The 14,458-nt window shown below is 42.4% G+C and overlaps 1 protein-coding gene across 1 annotated transcript in view; it reads left to right on the top strand.

The window, feature by feature from the left end:
• The first annotated feature begins 5,416 nt into the window (after positions 1-5,416).
• CCBE1 (collagen and calcium binding EGF domains 1) overlaps positions 5,417-14,458 on the top strand; it is a 94,346-nt gene continuing 85,304 nt past the window's right edge. The window contains exons 1-2 of the mRNA XM_068177349.1: positions 5,417-5,588; positions 5,712-5,792. Of these exons, the coding sequence (XP_068033450.1) occupies positions 5,488-5,588; positions 5,712-5,792 (182 nt within the window). The 5' untranslated portion in view covers positions 5,417-5,487. The remainder of the gene's footprint in view (positions 5,589-5,711; positions 5,793-14,458) is intronic.

Below are 14,458 nucleotides of genomic sequence, written 5' to 3'. Positions count from 1 at the left end.
GTGTCTAGTCTCTGCATTATTTGCCATAGAGTTTGCAAAATAAACCCTAACACCTTGCTGGAGATCCATCATAACCCTAAATGCATTGATGGTGTCAGAGTCTGGCCATTTACAGGCTGTTTCCGTGGCATTACTCAAGACACACAGCAGTCTTGAGTATTGCCCTTCCTTTGGAAACAGCTTGCATGCTAGAACAGGGCTCCCACAGCTTCTTTTAGCCAGAGGACACCTTTGGCTTGTGGAAAAGAAGGAATACTTTCCAGGACTATCTTCCTTCATACTGCCACCATAATGTACCTCTGCAACTAAAAGAACAAGCGCTCAAATTTTAGTTCAGTTTGTATCATCAGCTCTAGTTTCCTACCTACTCAGTTTCTTCTACATACATGTGGGAAATGTCTGCTGTTAAAAAGTGATTTCTGGGTCAGTGACCTTCCTCCTCAACATCCATGGCTTCTAGAACAGGACACTGCCATGGGATGCTCATCAAAGGTGCAATTTAGGAGGATAACCTTGTAAACTTCAGAAGCATAGTGCCTTCATTTTGACTCTTACAAAAACTGGGTAGAAGGGGTCTGTTTATCTTGCTGTCCATGCACTTAGAGCAGTGTGCCAGGCCTTTCAAAAGAGCCCAGACTGAAAAGGAGCACATATGATCTGCAGAGGTCGATGGTGTTTGATAGATGGGATGCCATGGAAGATTTCACATTCTTCAGCTCTAATCTCTTATAACAAAATGGAATTCAAACCTAACCCCCCCAAAAAATAAGTCAGGTCTGGTTAGTGTGATGCCATGTCCCATGTATCCTCCAGGATTTGTTTTTGGTGGATTAGTGCTCTCATTTATGTGTTTTTTTCTTGGTCAGCAGTGTTATTGTTTTAGCTGATACTTTCAAAAGGTGTTTATTTTTGCTGCTAATCTAAGATGAGCCCTGTAATTATCTGTGAAACAGAAGCAATTCCTTTCTGTAGCTGTGATGCTTTCTGGAGGCAGTGCCTGATGGTCAGAATTTCATGTTTTCTGACATGCCTTTTTCCATGGCTATTTTCAAAACAGTTGCATCACATTTCAACTGCCTTGGTCCTTTGTTGATGTGTTTTACCAAAAATACCTTCGACAAAAAGTGAAGACTTTTTGTCTCCTAGATGGATTAAGTGCCATTCTAGTGTTTGTGATGAGAAGTATCTTTCTCTGCCTCAATATTTTTATTTAAAGCAAGTTTTAATGGGTATTTTATATTGGGCTGTAGCAGAGAATAAGACAGCCCCTTGAACTTACTAGGCAAAATAAATAAAATATTTTAACTTCCACAATTTCACACCTTTTCAAGTAGCAACAGAATGGCTAGAACAAAGAGGTAAGAAGAATAACAGCCTTTCTCCATTTTTTAGCCCTTCTTCACCTTGTCCTCTGCTCTTTGTCTCCCAAACATAACTTGGAGCTGCTGGCATTATACCACTGTTTTCTCAACTGTTTCTACATTTTCTCTGCTTTGATAGATGCTTTGCTGGGTGCTCTATCATTATCTTTCAGGATGTAATACCTGTTTACCCTGGACAGACCTTATAGTTCCCTGACATTTCTTCAGCCTTTTGTCTTCCCTAAATTTCCTCTTCTTCTTCCTCTTTTTTTCTTCACTTTCTCTCTCTTCCTTCCTGTCCTGGACCTGCTTCTGGGGGATCATTTCTGATAGCTTTTGCATTAACTCCTAGCCTTTGCTCTTCCTGTCTATTCCTTGCTTCATGCAGCCTTTTACAGACTGGGTAACTGTTGATCACATAGAGGTTAGAAGTTTCATGTAGAGGAAGAAGTTTCACCTCTGTCTATCTATCTAGAGAGAGATATAATCATTCAGGAACTTTTTTTTTCTCTCCCTGTTATCTGATTGTGGATTTTTTTCTGAGATGGAACAGTGCTCTAGGTGCCTCCTGGAGTTCCAATGGTGTGGGAAATCTTTATGCTGCCCAAGCTTGGGTGAATGTGTAGCAGCTGAGCTTGGATTGTCAATATTCCTTGAAAGTGGAAGTCTGGATCTGGATTTCCAGGTTCAGTTTGGGCATTAGCCTGGAAGGGAGCCTAATCCATGAATGACCAACATGAGGCCTTTCAAAGTATCCACTCAAGATGTTCTTGAAAATCTCTGTTTTCTGTCTGTTTACACCTTCAGCCTTGCTGTGATGTCCCCGGACATGTCAATGCTGACAGCTGGAGACCTGGCACTTGATGCAAACACAACGCTGTAGTAGGATTAAGACTATTTACGATAACTGGTTACTTGCTTTATGTTTGAAGAAGATGGGAAATACACTAATGAAAATGTCATTTGTAAATTGATCAAGAATAATCACAGTGCATACTTCTGAAGACTGCAGTGAAACATCTAAAAAAACCAGACAACTAACCAAAAAATCCCTGTGCTCCCCTCCTCCTACCCTTCCTCCCCAAACATCATAGTCACAGCTCTTTTAAAGGTGGGAGTAGAAAGGGGGTAAAAATAATCTTCTGTTTAGGATCACTATCAAAGTTTCAAATCTCTTAATGCATTTGTATTGAGCCTAATACAACAGCCCTGGTGGAGATCAGTGAGTAGTAGATAATTAATAACTGCTCAAGATCTTCGTGCATGCAAACAACCTCTGTATTTCTAAGGAGTCAGGGGTGCTCTGAACACCCTTCTCCTCATGGTCAGAGTCTCTGCCTTTCCACTACAGAAAAAGCCACTTTGGAGGAAGTGATCAAGGTTTGCTCCTAGGATATTCCAGTTACCAGCAATATCCAGAAAGGAACTTGAATTTGTATTATTAATTCAACAACATCATTATGAATGAACTACAGGAAACAATGCATCTTCTTCCTATGTAAACAGTGTAAATAAAACTTCTGATAAGCGCTTTACTGCATTGAATTCCTCATTCTTTCCTTTGAGAACGTTCCAAAGTTTAGTGTGCAGCTTAATCAACTTCATACGTGCTTGAGTTGGGCAAGTCAAAACTAACATGACCCCGCACAAGAAAAAGCATCCCTTGCACGAGAAATCCCATTCTGCTTATTTACTATATATGAAAACAGCCCCAGCCATTCCTTCCCTGAGGCAACAGGAACTTTTCCATGTTTCCTTAACCACCGTCACCCTTCAACACTTTTCAGGACGAAAGCCTTGTTCGCAGGATGACCCTGGCTGTGTGGTCATTAAAGCTGAGATGGAGCTGATGAAGCAAAATGACCAAACCTCCAACTTTAATGCATTCAGCTGCAATATAGTTACAAACTGCAAAGTACGGTGCTGTTTAACCTCTCTTTTCTGTCAACTATTGACCATACTGAAATTCTTTTGAATGTAAAACTTTGGGCCCTGCTTTGGCAAAGAGTTGAGTACAGGATTAGCTTCACCTGCAGGTTACCATCTTTAAATTAGCAAGGCTGTTAGCATGGGTTAAATAAATACATATGTAAGTTAATATAATATTTTTTAATTAAAAAAGATAGTAGTGTGTTGATACAGTGCTATGTGGGTGGCAAGGATTAAATAAAAGGCAGGGAGACAAGTTAAGTAGTTTAGGTAGTGAATCAGATCTTCACTGAATGGCAAAAGTTCTGGAAAAAAACCCCACCTTTCTGGAATATACTTATGCCAGGCCTATATTCAGGCCTTTTAAAATCAAAGTCCTTTGGCATTCATGACACTTGGGTCTGGGCTGGAAATCATCCAAAGGATTTCAGCTCTGTGCTCTGGGATTCAATCTCTTTAAAAAAAGGAGTGTTTTGGGAGGGTCGGTGACCACTTCTGGAATGTGTTAAATTAAATCCTTTGTTATCTATAGACAGACATCACAGGGGTTACAGCAGTGCAAACCTCTCTTCATTTCAGACCTTGTCACTGGATACTTTCTGCTTGGAGCAGGAGGGTAAGGAACACGATTTGGAAACAGGTGTCTCCTGAGCTCTGGGGTCCAAGCACCCAGGTCCTGCTTTTGTTCCTGTTATCTCCAAATCAGGAGAGGCTGCCTGGGAGCAGTGAGGTCTTAGCCCTGTGAGAAAGACGCACAGCTTTCTCTGGCTTCAAGACAAGTCCTGTCTTTGCTTACTCATTATTTGTATAAAGGAAAAAGAAGTAATTATGACAGAATAAACATCTGAAACATCCTCTTGAGAGCAAAAGCCAAAACAAATGGGGGGAAAAAGTCTGCCAGGCAGCACTCCTTTGCTTAACTGAGCACAGGAGTAGAGACAATGTGCAGTGCTGCCTAGAGGAGGGAAATACCTTGAAGCTGGCAGTTCACTGCACAGGCAGCAGACCATGATGACAGTGGATGATGTGCAAGTCAGGAAAAACTTCTGAAAAATCCTGTAATTTCCCAGTTCATCTATAGTTAGTTTTTTTCCCGAGTGCTGGACAACATACCGAAGGGATTAACAGCTTAATCATAGCTGATTCGTATATGGGGATCTGCACTGTTTATTTATTTATTTTGTTATCAGGAACTTCCTCTTAGAGACATGGGAAACTGAGGCACAGAATGGTGAAATTACTTGGCTAAACAGTGCCTGTGGCAGGGGGAAAAAAAGAGAAGCATGTTGCTCCAATCTTACACCCCTTTATTACTCCTGTGCCGGTTTAACAGAGGAATTACAGTTCCTTGTATAACCATGACTTTTTTGGCTGTAATGATGCATGAGTATAATCCGTTGCTCACATTTCCTTGATTTTTCTGACTGCAAAATGAGGTCTTTTATACTGCAGGTGAAAGTACTAGAAAGGCTGATTCGCACCCCGTCATGTCCCCGGAGCTTTTGGTACTTGTAGGAAGCTACGTGGTGATCAAAGCCCATGAATCTGCCCAACGCTTTGCAAAGCACGGTCGTTCCGCAGGTTCGCTCCCCAGATCCCAAGCAGTTTAACCGTGAAAATAGGATATGGTAAAACGGGCCGGACCTGATGCGCTGCTTTATCGGAGTCTGCTGTCATTAATCTCCGTCTTTATGAATGGTGGGGAAGCGGCAGCTGTACACAAGGATAAACAGCCGTCGCAGCAGAGATGCTTTGAACTGCTTTGCTCCTTTGGGGAAGAGATTTGAGATAAACCCGAATCTGGAAAGCATCAGTGATGGTGCATCGAGAGCCGTTTATCCGGACCTTTCCACCACTTTCCGCCTCCCTCACCCTGGGGTGGGCACCCTTCTCCCCCTCTTCCCTGTGCTGCCCGCAGCCGGGGGGTCGGGAGTGGAGCGTGGCTTTGCGGGGCTGTCTGTTGATGTCCCCTCACTCCCACCGCACATCTGCCGCGACCCTGCCACATCTGGCCGCCGCCCCGCCGCGGGGCAGCATCTGCCGGCACATCTGGGCGCGCGCGGCCCCTCCCCGCGGGCACATCTGTCGGCGGCGGGGGGCGGCCCCGCGGCGGGGCGGGAGGAGCGCGGGTCGGCGCAGCCCCGCCGCCGGCCGGGGCGGGCAGAGCCGGCGCGGCGCGGAGGGGAGCGACGGCCCGATGGGGCGGCCGGCCGGCAGCCTGGCCCCGCTCCGGCTGCTGCCGCTCCTGGCGCTGGGATACGCCTGGACCTACCGGGAGGAGCCGCAGGACGGCGACAGGTGGGTGTTGCGATAGCGAGGCTGCTTCTGTGCGTGTCCTCCCCATCTACCACCTTCTTTTTCTTTTTCCTACCTTTTGGGATTTTTTTTTTTTTTTTAATACTCCTACTCCCCGCCTTGCAGGGAGGTTTGCTCCGAGAACAAAATCGCCACCACCCGGTACCCCTGCCTGAAACCCACGGGAGAGCTCACCACCTGCTTCAGGTGAGTGCCGCAGCCGCGGAGGACGGGGGGCAGAGGGGGCGCGGGGCTCACGCGTGTCCGTGCCTGGGGACTCGCTGTCCGCGGGGAAGGCAGGGGGGACACACGCGTGTGGGTGTCAGGCTCAGGGAGGGCAGCTGTGCCAGCTGTTTGTCTCCCCCCTGCTCTGTGCTAGCCCACCCGGGTATTCCCACCACCCCGTGGACCGCGGAGCAGGTAACTTGATCACATCCCTCTCGCGTTCCGCATCTCCCGTGGCAAGTCCTGCAGTTGTCCCAGGGAAGGTTTTCGGTAACACGCTGCAAACGTCACCTCCAAGACATCGCTGGGGAGGGCGCGTGTGGTTCTCATTGCTGTAGCGAAGCCACCGACAGTTTTTGATATGGTGAGAGAGGCTTCCTCTGACCTGGGTGTCCGGGGCCACGTTGGAGCTATAGCTGCATCAGTTACAGGATAATCAGCAAGATCATCTGGATTTGTGCTGCACAAAATATATCTCAAGTTAGGTAGAATTGGTAACTCTCAGAATTGGTAACTTCTTCAACAACCACCTCTGGGGGAGAAATTTGGCAGAGGTCTCTCAAATTAAGTAAAATGAATCTAATCACAAGTTTTCATTTTTCAGCTGTGTGTTTGAGAAACATCATCTGTTTTAATGATGACAGCTGTCCAGAGCTGTCAGTGATTGATAGTAGATGTGCTTTTTTGAATAGCTGTACACAAAGTATGAGCACACACATACCCCTTCCCTGATGCCCTCAGGTTAGCCTCATCCCCACAGACGAGATATTTCATGTATGAAAGCTGCTTCTTATGAGAGGCTGCTTTGTGGAGGCAACTGTCCTCTGCCTGTGTGTGTATGCTTGCATGTGGCAAGGAGCCACTTCTGTATACCAAAAATACAGTAACACAGTAGAAAATGTTACACAGTGTCCACTCTTCAGAAAGTGTCCATCTCTTCTGTTTGGCTTTAGTTCCAAAGAGCTGTAGACACACGTTGCAGCAGTGTTGTCCCTCTCCCATGCCCAGTCACTAGGAAGGGCTCTGCAGAGAATGCAGACCACCCTTCCCAGCATCTCTTTTCTTCTGTCTCTCCTCTCCCTGTGAAGGTGAGGCAGAGCCCTCTTACAAGCAGCTCTTGAGGACCCAGTGGCAACACATTTTGGAGAGTACAGTGTGAAGGTTTTGCAGGGAGGGTTTTGCAGGTTCTTGGCTGAACCAGCAGCATTTCTCTAGAATGGGGGCAGACCAGTGGTGTGGACAATTCTGCTCTGAGTGGGGAGTTACTGAATGAAGAAGCCAGAGTGGGAGCTGCATAAGGCAGCACACTCATCACCATCCTGCTCCTTTGTGTGTGTCCCAAAATTCGTCTGAGGAAAGTGATTATGCTTTGTGTGTGACAAAGTAGGACTACACAGGCTCCACTGGCTGCTGTACACCACTGTGCAATGAAAGCAGGACTCTGTCCAGCTGCCAAGTCCCACTTGTGCCTTCTTTAATCCTTCCTGAGGTATTTCTGACCTTTGGGCTCTGGTTGTGACAAGCCTCCCTCCCCACCTCTCCCTCTTCACAATCCCAAGTGATATTCACTGTCCCAAATCAGCACAGTCTGTGTGTATGAGAATTTGGAGATTGCTACATTGACCTCTTGGTTGTTTTAGTTCAAACATTTTCTGTATAAATGAATTCCAAGTCTCCCTTGTTTTAAAAAAGAAAAAAATTCCATTTCTGTGTAATCATGTATTTTTAAGGTTTAACCTTTAGGCTTGGGTGAGGGCTCCATTCCTCACCCTGCAAGGTCTCTTTCATGATGTCCACGCACAAGAGTAGGGCAGCAACTCTGAGAGAGAGCAACTCTGCTCAGCAGAGCAGCTCTGCACCGAGAACAGACCTGAGCTGCAGTGTGCTGGCAGTCCTGCCCCTCAGAGCTGTGACATGCTCTGGCAAGGACCTGCAGCATCACCCTGGTGAACCCCAGGGGCAGAACAGCCCCGCTATTGCTCCTGATAGCAAGGTGTGCTCTGAGCAGGCACGTGGGATTACCCTTGGCAGAACACATTTTAATGTAAGATTCATTAATATTTTGAGGCTGAGGCTGTTAACAAGATGACAGGAAACTTGCGAGTGTTGACTAATCCTGTGGTGCCTCAAGGCAGATTTTGTTTCATAGGACATTCAGGAGCTTAAGGATTCAGTTTTCATCTCTGGAATGACAACCAACTCTTAAAGAACTTCATCTTGGTAGGAACTCAGCTGTGGCTTTTAGGAGCTTTCGCTCCAGGTTTCAGATAAACTGGGTTTTGCTGTTCTACAGTTTATTCTTACAACACTTCATTTTTTATCTTCCTACACATCTTTATCACAGTATTTCATAGTGACAATAGTTATGTAATTTATATACATTGTTAGAGCTAGATAAAGGGATAGTTAATGTCAGCTTCTATTTACTATTAGCAGACACCTAACTTCTTTTCTAGGTCGAAGTACCATTTGTGTAGAAATTATACAAACTGACACAACATTTATCATAACACATCAGGCATCAGGCATAGGGCAATGTGCACCACTACTGATGATCTGTTGTGCAATTAGTTAAATAAAATAAGGAATACATATGAAGTTAGACGTCAAAATTCCTCACCAAAATGCTTGATAGAAAGTAATTCCTCCTGCTGGAATTTGTCATGAAAATCAACACGTTTTTAGAGAACTTCAACAAAAATAGCATCTTTTCATCACAAAAAAGTATTTCTTGAATTTTTTTAACCAGATTTACTTGTGATTAAAGATGATCCAAGTGGACGACCAAGCCAGAAGTGGGGCCAAGCACTGAGAATATACTGGCATTTTTCCCTGTGGTCATAGCAACCACGTACACAATCAGACATATTTTTTTTCTTTTGAATGTGTGCAGTCTGGCCCTTGGTTTAGTTTGATTTGTATTTTTTTATATGTCCTCTGTATTTGTTTTCATAAGAGTACAGAGGAACAGATGCAAAAAGCAGAGGGAGCTTATACAAAATATTTTCTGTGGAAATATCATTTAAACTTTTGTATGTAACTGCACAAAGTACCCAGAACCAATGTCCCCATCAGGTAGGTATGGAGAAGAATTTCTGCAGATTTGTTGATAGTGGTATGATCCAATAAGACTTTGAATTCCTACTGTATGCCAAAATTCATCAAATTTTAGGAAATTTGGGCAGCATGAGAATATGAAGCCCCAGTCTCTTGTTACTGTCTTCTACAGTTGTTTGGATGTGATATTAACCTGTTTCACTCTCATACAGACTTCCAAACACTTTATTGGCACAAAAAATTACACAAATGTTGCATTTTTCTCCAGTGCCTGTGACAATTCAGTTTGTGCATCCTTGCAGCAGTCTTTTTCATTACAGTCCTTCCTTCATTTCCATTTTAAACCGTGCTCCTGTATGTTGTTGCTCTGGTCCAGAAAGAAAAGCAGCATCTGGGACAGGTATCCCCTTGCTTCATCCTGATTGTGGAGCTGAGTTCCCATAAGGGAGTGGTAATGGTTATGTCACTTCCGAGTTCAGGAGGATCAACGTCTTATCTGGCACAATTTATTAACTGGGGTTACTCCCTTTTAAAAAACCAACAAGCTTGATTGCCACAGAAACTGATGTATATTAGCAGAGCTAAATATTTTACTCAGTTAGAATTCAGAGAGTGCAGTGAATTATTCAGAATTATTCAATATGCATACTTAGAAACATTTGCTAGTGGGAAGCTGTTAGAAGTTATAGGAAGATTCAAGAATGAAATATGGGAAAACAAGAATATTTTTATTGCCTGACTGTGCCCATCTCTTTACCTACCAGACACTTAAATATTGTTGTAAATTGACATGAAAGAAATAGTCTTGCTCCTCCTCAGAAAATTTTTGTAAAATGTTAAATTAAGGAAACCGGGAAGCATAAATCAGGCAGATGAAAATTTGAACCTGGATCTGCACAGCCAGGAAGAACATTTTAGCCATTACCTTCACAGGTGAAGGGAAGATTTGGGGTTTTTTTCTTTTATTCAGATGAAACTGTTAGTCTAAATTAGTTGACAAACCTGATTATTTTTAAAACAAATAGACTATTGACATAGTAAGAGAAGTTATCCATCTTTCTCTGGCATTACCATAAGTAGTCTCCTGCATTTTTTTCTGAAAATGAAGTGTGCAAGGACATGTTATACCCTAATTTTGTGTGTATAGTGGTGGAGACTTCTCCTGGTCCGTCCTTCTGCAGGACCAGCAAGGAGTAAACAGTTTAGAGTGCTGGGCACAAAAATTCTATCTAATGATGGTGAAATCTTTGTAAATTGAGCCAAGTCTTTACATGTATCTCCAAACAAGCTCCATGTTGTGGAACTTAAATCTTAGCTAAGAACTTAATCTGAAACATTTTTTTTTAGTATTTTGCAAGCAAGATCTTTTGAATAGGACAAACACATTTCGGTGTAGGTTGTCAGCTTCTTCATCTGATAGTTAGCAGCTACAAGTATTTTGCGTAAGTCCTCCCAGCACTTCAGGTTTCAAATTATGCTTTAAAAAATTGTTCTACACTTCATAACAAAAAGACAATTCAAATGTATTGTGAAAGAGAATGCATATATATTTATGCCCCACTTTGTTCTGATCCTAAACAGAGATCACAAGCATTTCTTTATACCTTCTTCAATGCTGATACTGCTGGTGAAGCCTACTATTTTTTATAGACTGTATAATTTTTCACATTCTTAAAAGATAAAAGTAATTGCAAATAAGTTGGATTGTAGCTGTTTCACGAAGAGCAGCACTTTCACTAATATGCCCTTGGGACCATATGCAATTCCTGGTTCCCAGATACTCAGCAAGCATGTAGCAGAGCTTTCCAACATGAGAAAAAATTGCTGTATATAGTTTTGGAGCTTTCAGCTGGAGTAAGCAGACATAATCTTCGGTCATCTTATCTTCTGACTTTACTTTTCATAAATTTCTTTTTTATAGTTGCTATTGCATTTCCTCTCTGAAGTTTTGCTGACTATTCCATACCATTGAAAGAGCCCCAATTTATATAATATAAAAGTTAAACAAGAAAGAAACCTGATTAGAGCAAACTACTGCCTAATCTCCAGTTATCTTGAAGGGAAATGCAATCCATAGTAGAATTTTGCTGAAAATTTAGAGAGAATATGATTTCAAACTTTGTATTGGTTTCAGAAAACTAAACATACAGAATGTACATATATATACACACTTTAAAAAAAAATCTTCCAGGGAATTGCCATCAGAGACAGAACTTTGTACAAATCTATGAATAAAATTTTCTCCAATACAGTACTTTTTTTACAAAACAGTGTATGCTACAATGGTGCCAAGAGATTCCTCTTAGCTTTCCTAGATTTTTTTTTTTCTCACTATTGCTTTAGAAGTAGCACCTTCAGGTTCTGTGGTTCTGGCTGCATTGAGTCCTGAGTTTCATTCATTTTTATTTGCTGTGATTGCTAAAGGAGTAGATTGCTCATAGCTACTGAGACACATTGTGAATATCTGCTGGTTAAGGTTATCACCAATGCCACACAGTTGTCTTTAGGCTTCCATACTACACTTGGGTGGCCATGACTTTCTGTGTCACTTTTCTGTCTCAGATGCTAAAAATAACAAACCTAATTATTTCTGGTTTTTGGTGACATTAGGGACACCTGAGATCTCTGCAGATGTATATGATACTGGCTGCAGCAGAGACTCCTGCAGCAAAACATGATGCTCCTGTGGTTTCCTGTGCAGTGTCTCCTCTGTACAGCCAATTCACTACAAAATGAAACAATTTAATTAATGGTCTTAAAGAACTTTATGTAATTACTGTCAGTGGTGCTCTCAGGTACGATGTGCTAATTAAAGGATGAGGTCAGGCAAGTGGTCATTCACGTAGTCTAGGAGTTTTTGATGTTCACATCAAAGCAGTTTGGAGAATTTTAGAACTGGCAAGCCGAGAGCTTTATGATAAGTGCCCTGCTTGGTGGTTTGATTGATAATGAAACCCAGGTGCTTTGCATTATGGTTTTCATCTACAGAATATAGGGTTAAATATGAACTGACTTTCCTGGCTGTGTTGTCTAGCTCAGAGACTCCAGACAAACAAAATAGTAGCCCCAGGGCCTCCTATGCCTGATACGAAATAGGTAATAAAAATAGGCCGCCAAAGGGAACATGACGTTTGTAATTATCTTAAGTATTGTATATATTCCCTAAGGTCAGGCTGTTTTGTCCTTAAAAAAGTGATTGTAGTCTCTCCTGCTAACAGCAGGATGTTATTAATACTTGTATTACTGCTCCCATTGTGGTAGACACCCATTGAGCTGAGTTGTGCTGTACTGATTGCAGACAAAACAGGCAAGACAGAAAAGGCAGGAATGGAAGGCTTAAGATATGAAGCAGCAGTGAAGAGAAAGGACAAAACACCCAGGGGCATGGAGCAAGCAGAAAAAAGAACTGATACAGCCATAAAAAGACAAAAATTCTGTCTTTGTGGTGGTTTGTGTGACAGATATGTGTGTGACAGAAGGGAGGCAATTACTCCCCAAAGAAGTATAATTTAAATGCTTCCAGGCTTCTATTTAAGTTTAACCCATGAAAACAAAACATCAGCCAAAATCAGACAAAAACCCACACGCACGTGCCCCTGGGAGGATTCCAGTTCTCCCAGCTAAACTTGGAGCTAAGCTACAGGCCCTGATGCATCTTCCCTTGACAGCCTCTCCCCTTCCTTCCTTCCTCAGTCTGGAAAATCTCTCTCCCTCTCCGTCTCTCTCTGTAAAGTGTGTGTCTTTGCAGGGGCAGGAGGGACAACTTACAGGCAGATATTTAAATTTCCCTTTCAGTCCTTGCTCTGTTCAGAGTGCCTGCATTCCTTGTCATAGCAAAGAGTTTTTGGGAAGTAGTTAAGCATGAAATATTTAAACTACTTGTGGAAAAGTAGATCAAGCTTGCTAAAGATCCCAGGTAAGACAGGATTTCCCATATTCTTCTGTGAAAGCCATTGCCCAGTACAAAGAACATGTGAGCAGCAGGCTTTTTGAGACCTCTGCTGTGCAGGCCTATTTTTCTGTCATTGCGTGTGTGGAAGGGAAATTACTGTATGTGGGGAGCAAGGTCACACGAAGGAGGTATGAGAGAGATGCCTCATGTTGATGTATAGATAAATAGTTGCCCTGTACCTGGGATAAATCTCATTTCAGATTGCACTTTTGTGCAGTACTGGTCATTTGGAGCACACATATGATTTTGGGTTTCATTGAGATTGTGCTGAATTCTCACAGTCCTGAGTTCAGTATTTTGGTTTTGCCTCCACCTCAGTGCCCTGAGTCCTGAGATGACTTTTGTCTCAAAGTGTGAGTGACTGCTGAGTGCTCAGTACCCATGTCACTCCAGCTGGAGCTGTTGGGGATGGCACAGGGCTTTGTCATAAGTCAGTGACAGGAGATGGGTCTCACTTCTCTGGAGATCTTGTGTTGCTTACTTCTCATACAGACCACTTGAATCACTCCAGGGTTCCTCTTTTTAATTGTGCCCACCACCCCAAACAACCAAAGCTGACTTTGATTTGCAGTCAAAAAAAGCTTTCCCCAAAGTCTGCTAATTTTTTTTTCTCTGTGTTGTCCATTTTCTGTTTGCTCGGTTTCAGTTTTCAAACTAATAGGAGCTTCTTTTGTAAACTAACAGTAGCAAATGTCACTCTGCTGCTCAACTTTGCCAGTTTTTCTCTGTGGTTCCAATTGTAAGCAGAAACAATGGAAAGCAGAATCCATACAGTGCTGATTTGATTTCTTCTTGGCCTAGTAAAAGAAAGCAATTTGTTTGCATCTCCTTGAGAGTAGCTTTGTTTAACAGTTGAGGAGAAAAACAATTTCAGTTTTAGACAGTAATCTCAGAGCTTAGTGTTTGGAAAATCCTTCTCCCTTAAAGAGTGTTTTCCATTGTGTTGTGCTGATTTCATTGCTGATCCTGGTTCAAAAAAATGAAGTACATGACCATCAAGCATTTAGCATACATGCAGCTATTGTAAATAATTTCTTCTGAGTTTCTTAGTTTCAAGTTCTAACCACATTCGTTTTAATTGACAATCTCTGGTGTAATTGAAATGAGGTGAAATACACAGTGTTTCTACTAACTGTATTAATTTTAGCAGCCACTCAGTAGTAAACACATATTAAATAGAATTCTCCTCCTTCATTTTCAAATGGACTGGGAGATAAAGTGGTGCAGACACAGTGTTTTATGTGAGAAAGAGAGGCAAAATCTAAGCTATGATCCAAGTTTTTAAGTGGATCATTTTTGGAAAAATGAATAAGCATATTATAGGTCAATGGCAAGTTGTTGTAGAGTGTGAGTTTGGAGAAATATAAACCAGTATTCATCTGGGCTAGAAAACATATTATTTATCTTTCTATGGAAAAATTATTGGTGCATAGCTTCCAGTGTAAAGTAGCAGTGTTCATGTTGGCTTCATTATCTCATTATCAACCCTTAAGGAGGAAGGCTGACCACCTAATTCTCTGTAATAAAGTGTGCATGTCCAAGAAGTTGTACTGGACAGTCTTCAAAATGGATGAAGAAATACATAAAGTATTGTCATAGTATCTCATGAGAAATGGATGAATGCTGAAAATACAGAAAT

This window comes from Anomalospiza imberbis, chromosome Z (genome assembly GCF_031753505.1).
Source record: "Anomalospiza imberbis isolate Cuckoo-Finch-1a 21T00152 chromosome Z, ASM3175350v1, whole genome shotgun sequence".
Classification (NCBI taxonomy): domain Eukaryota; kingdom Metazoa; phylum Chordata; class Aves; order Passeriformes; family Viduidae; genus Anomalospiza; species Anomalospiza imberbis.
Note: the sequence above shows the minus strand (reverse complement) of the source record. Positions and strands in the feature narration are given on the sequence as shown.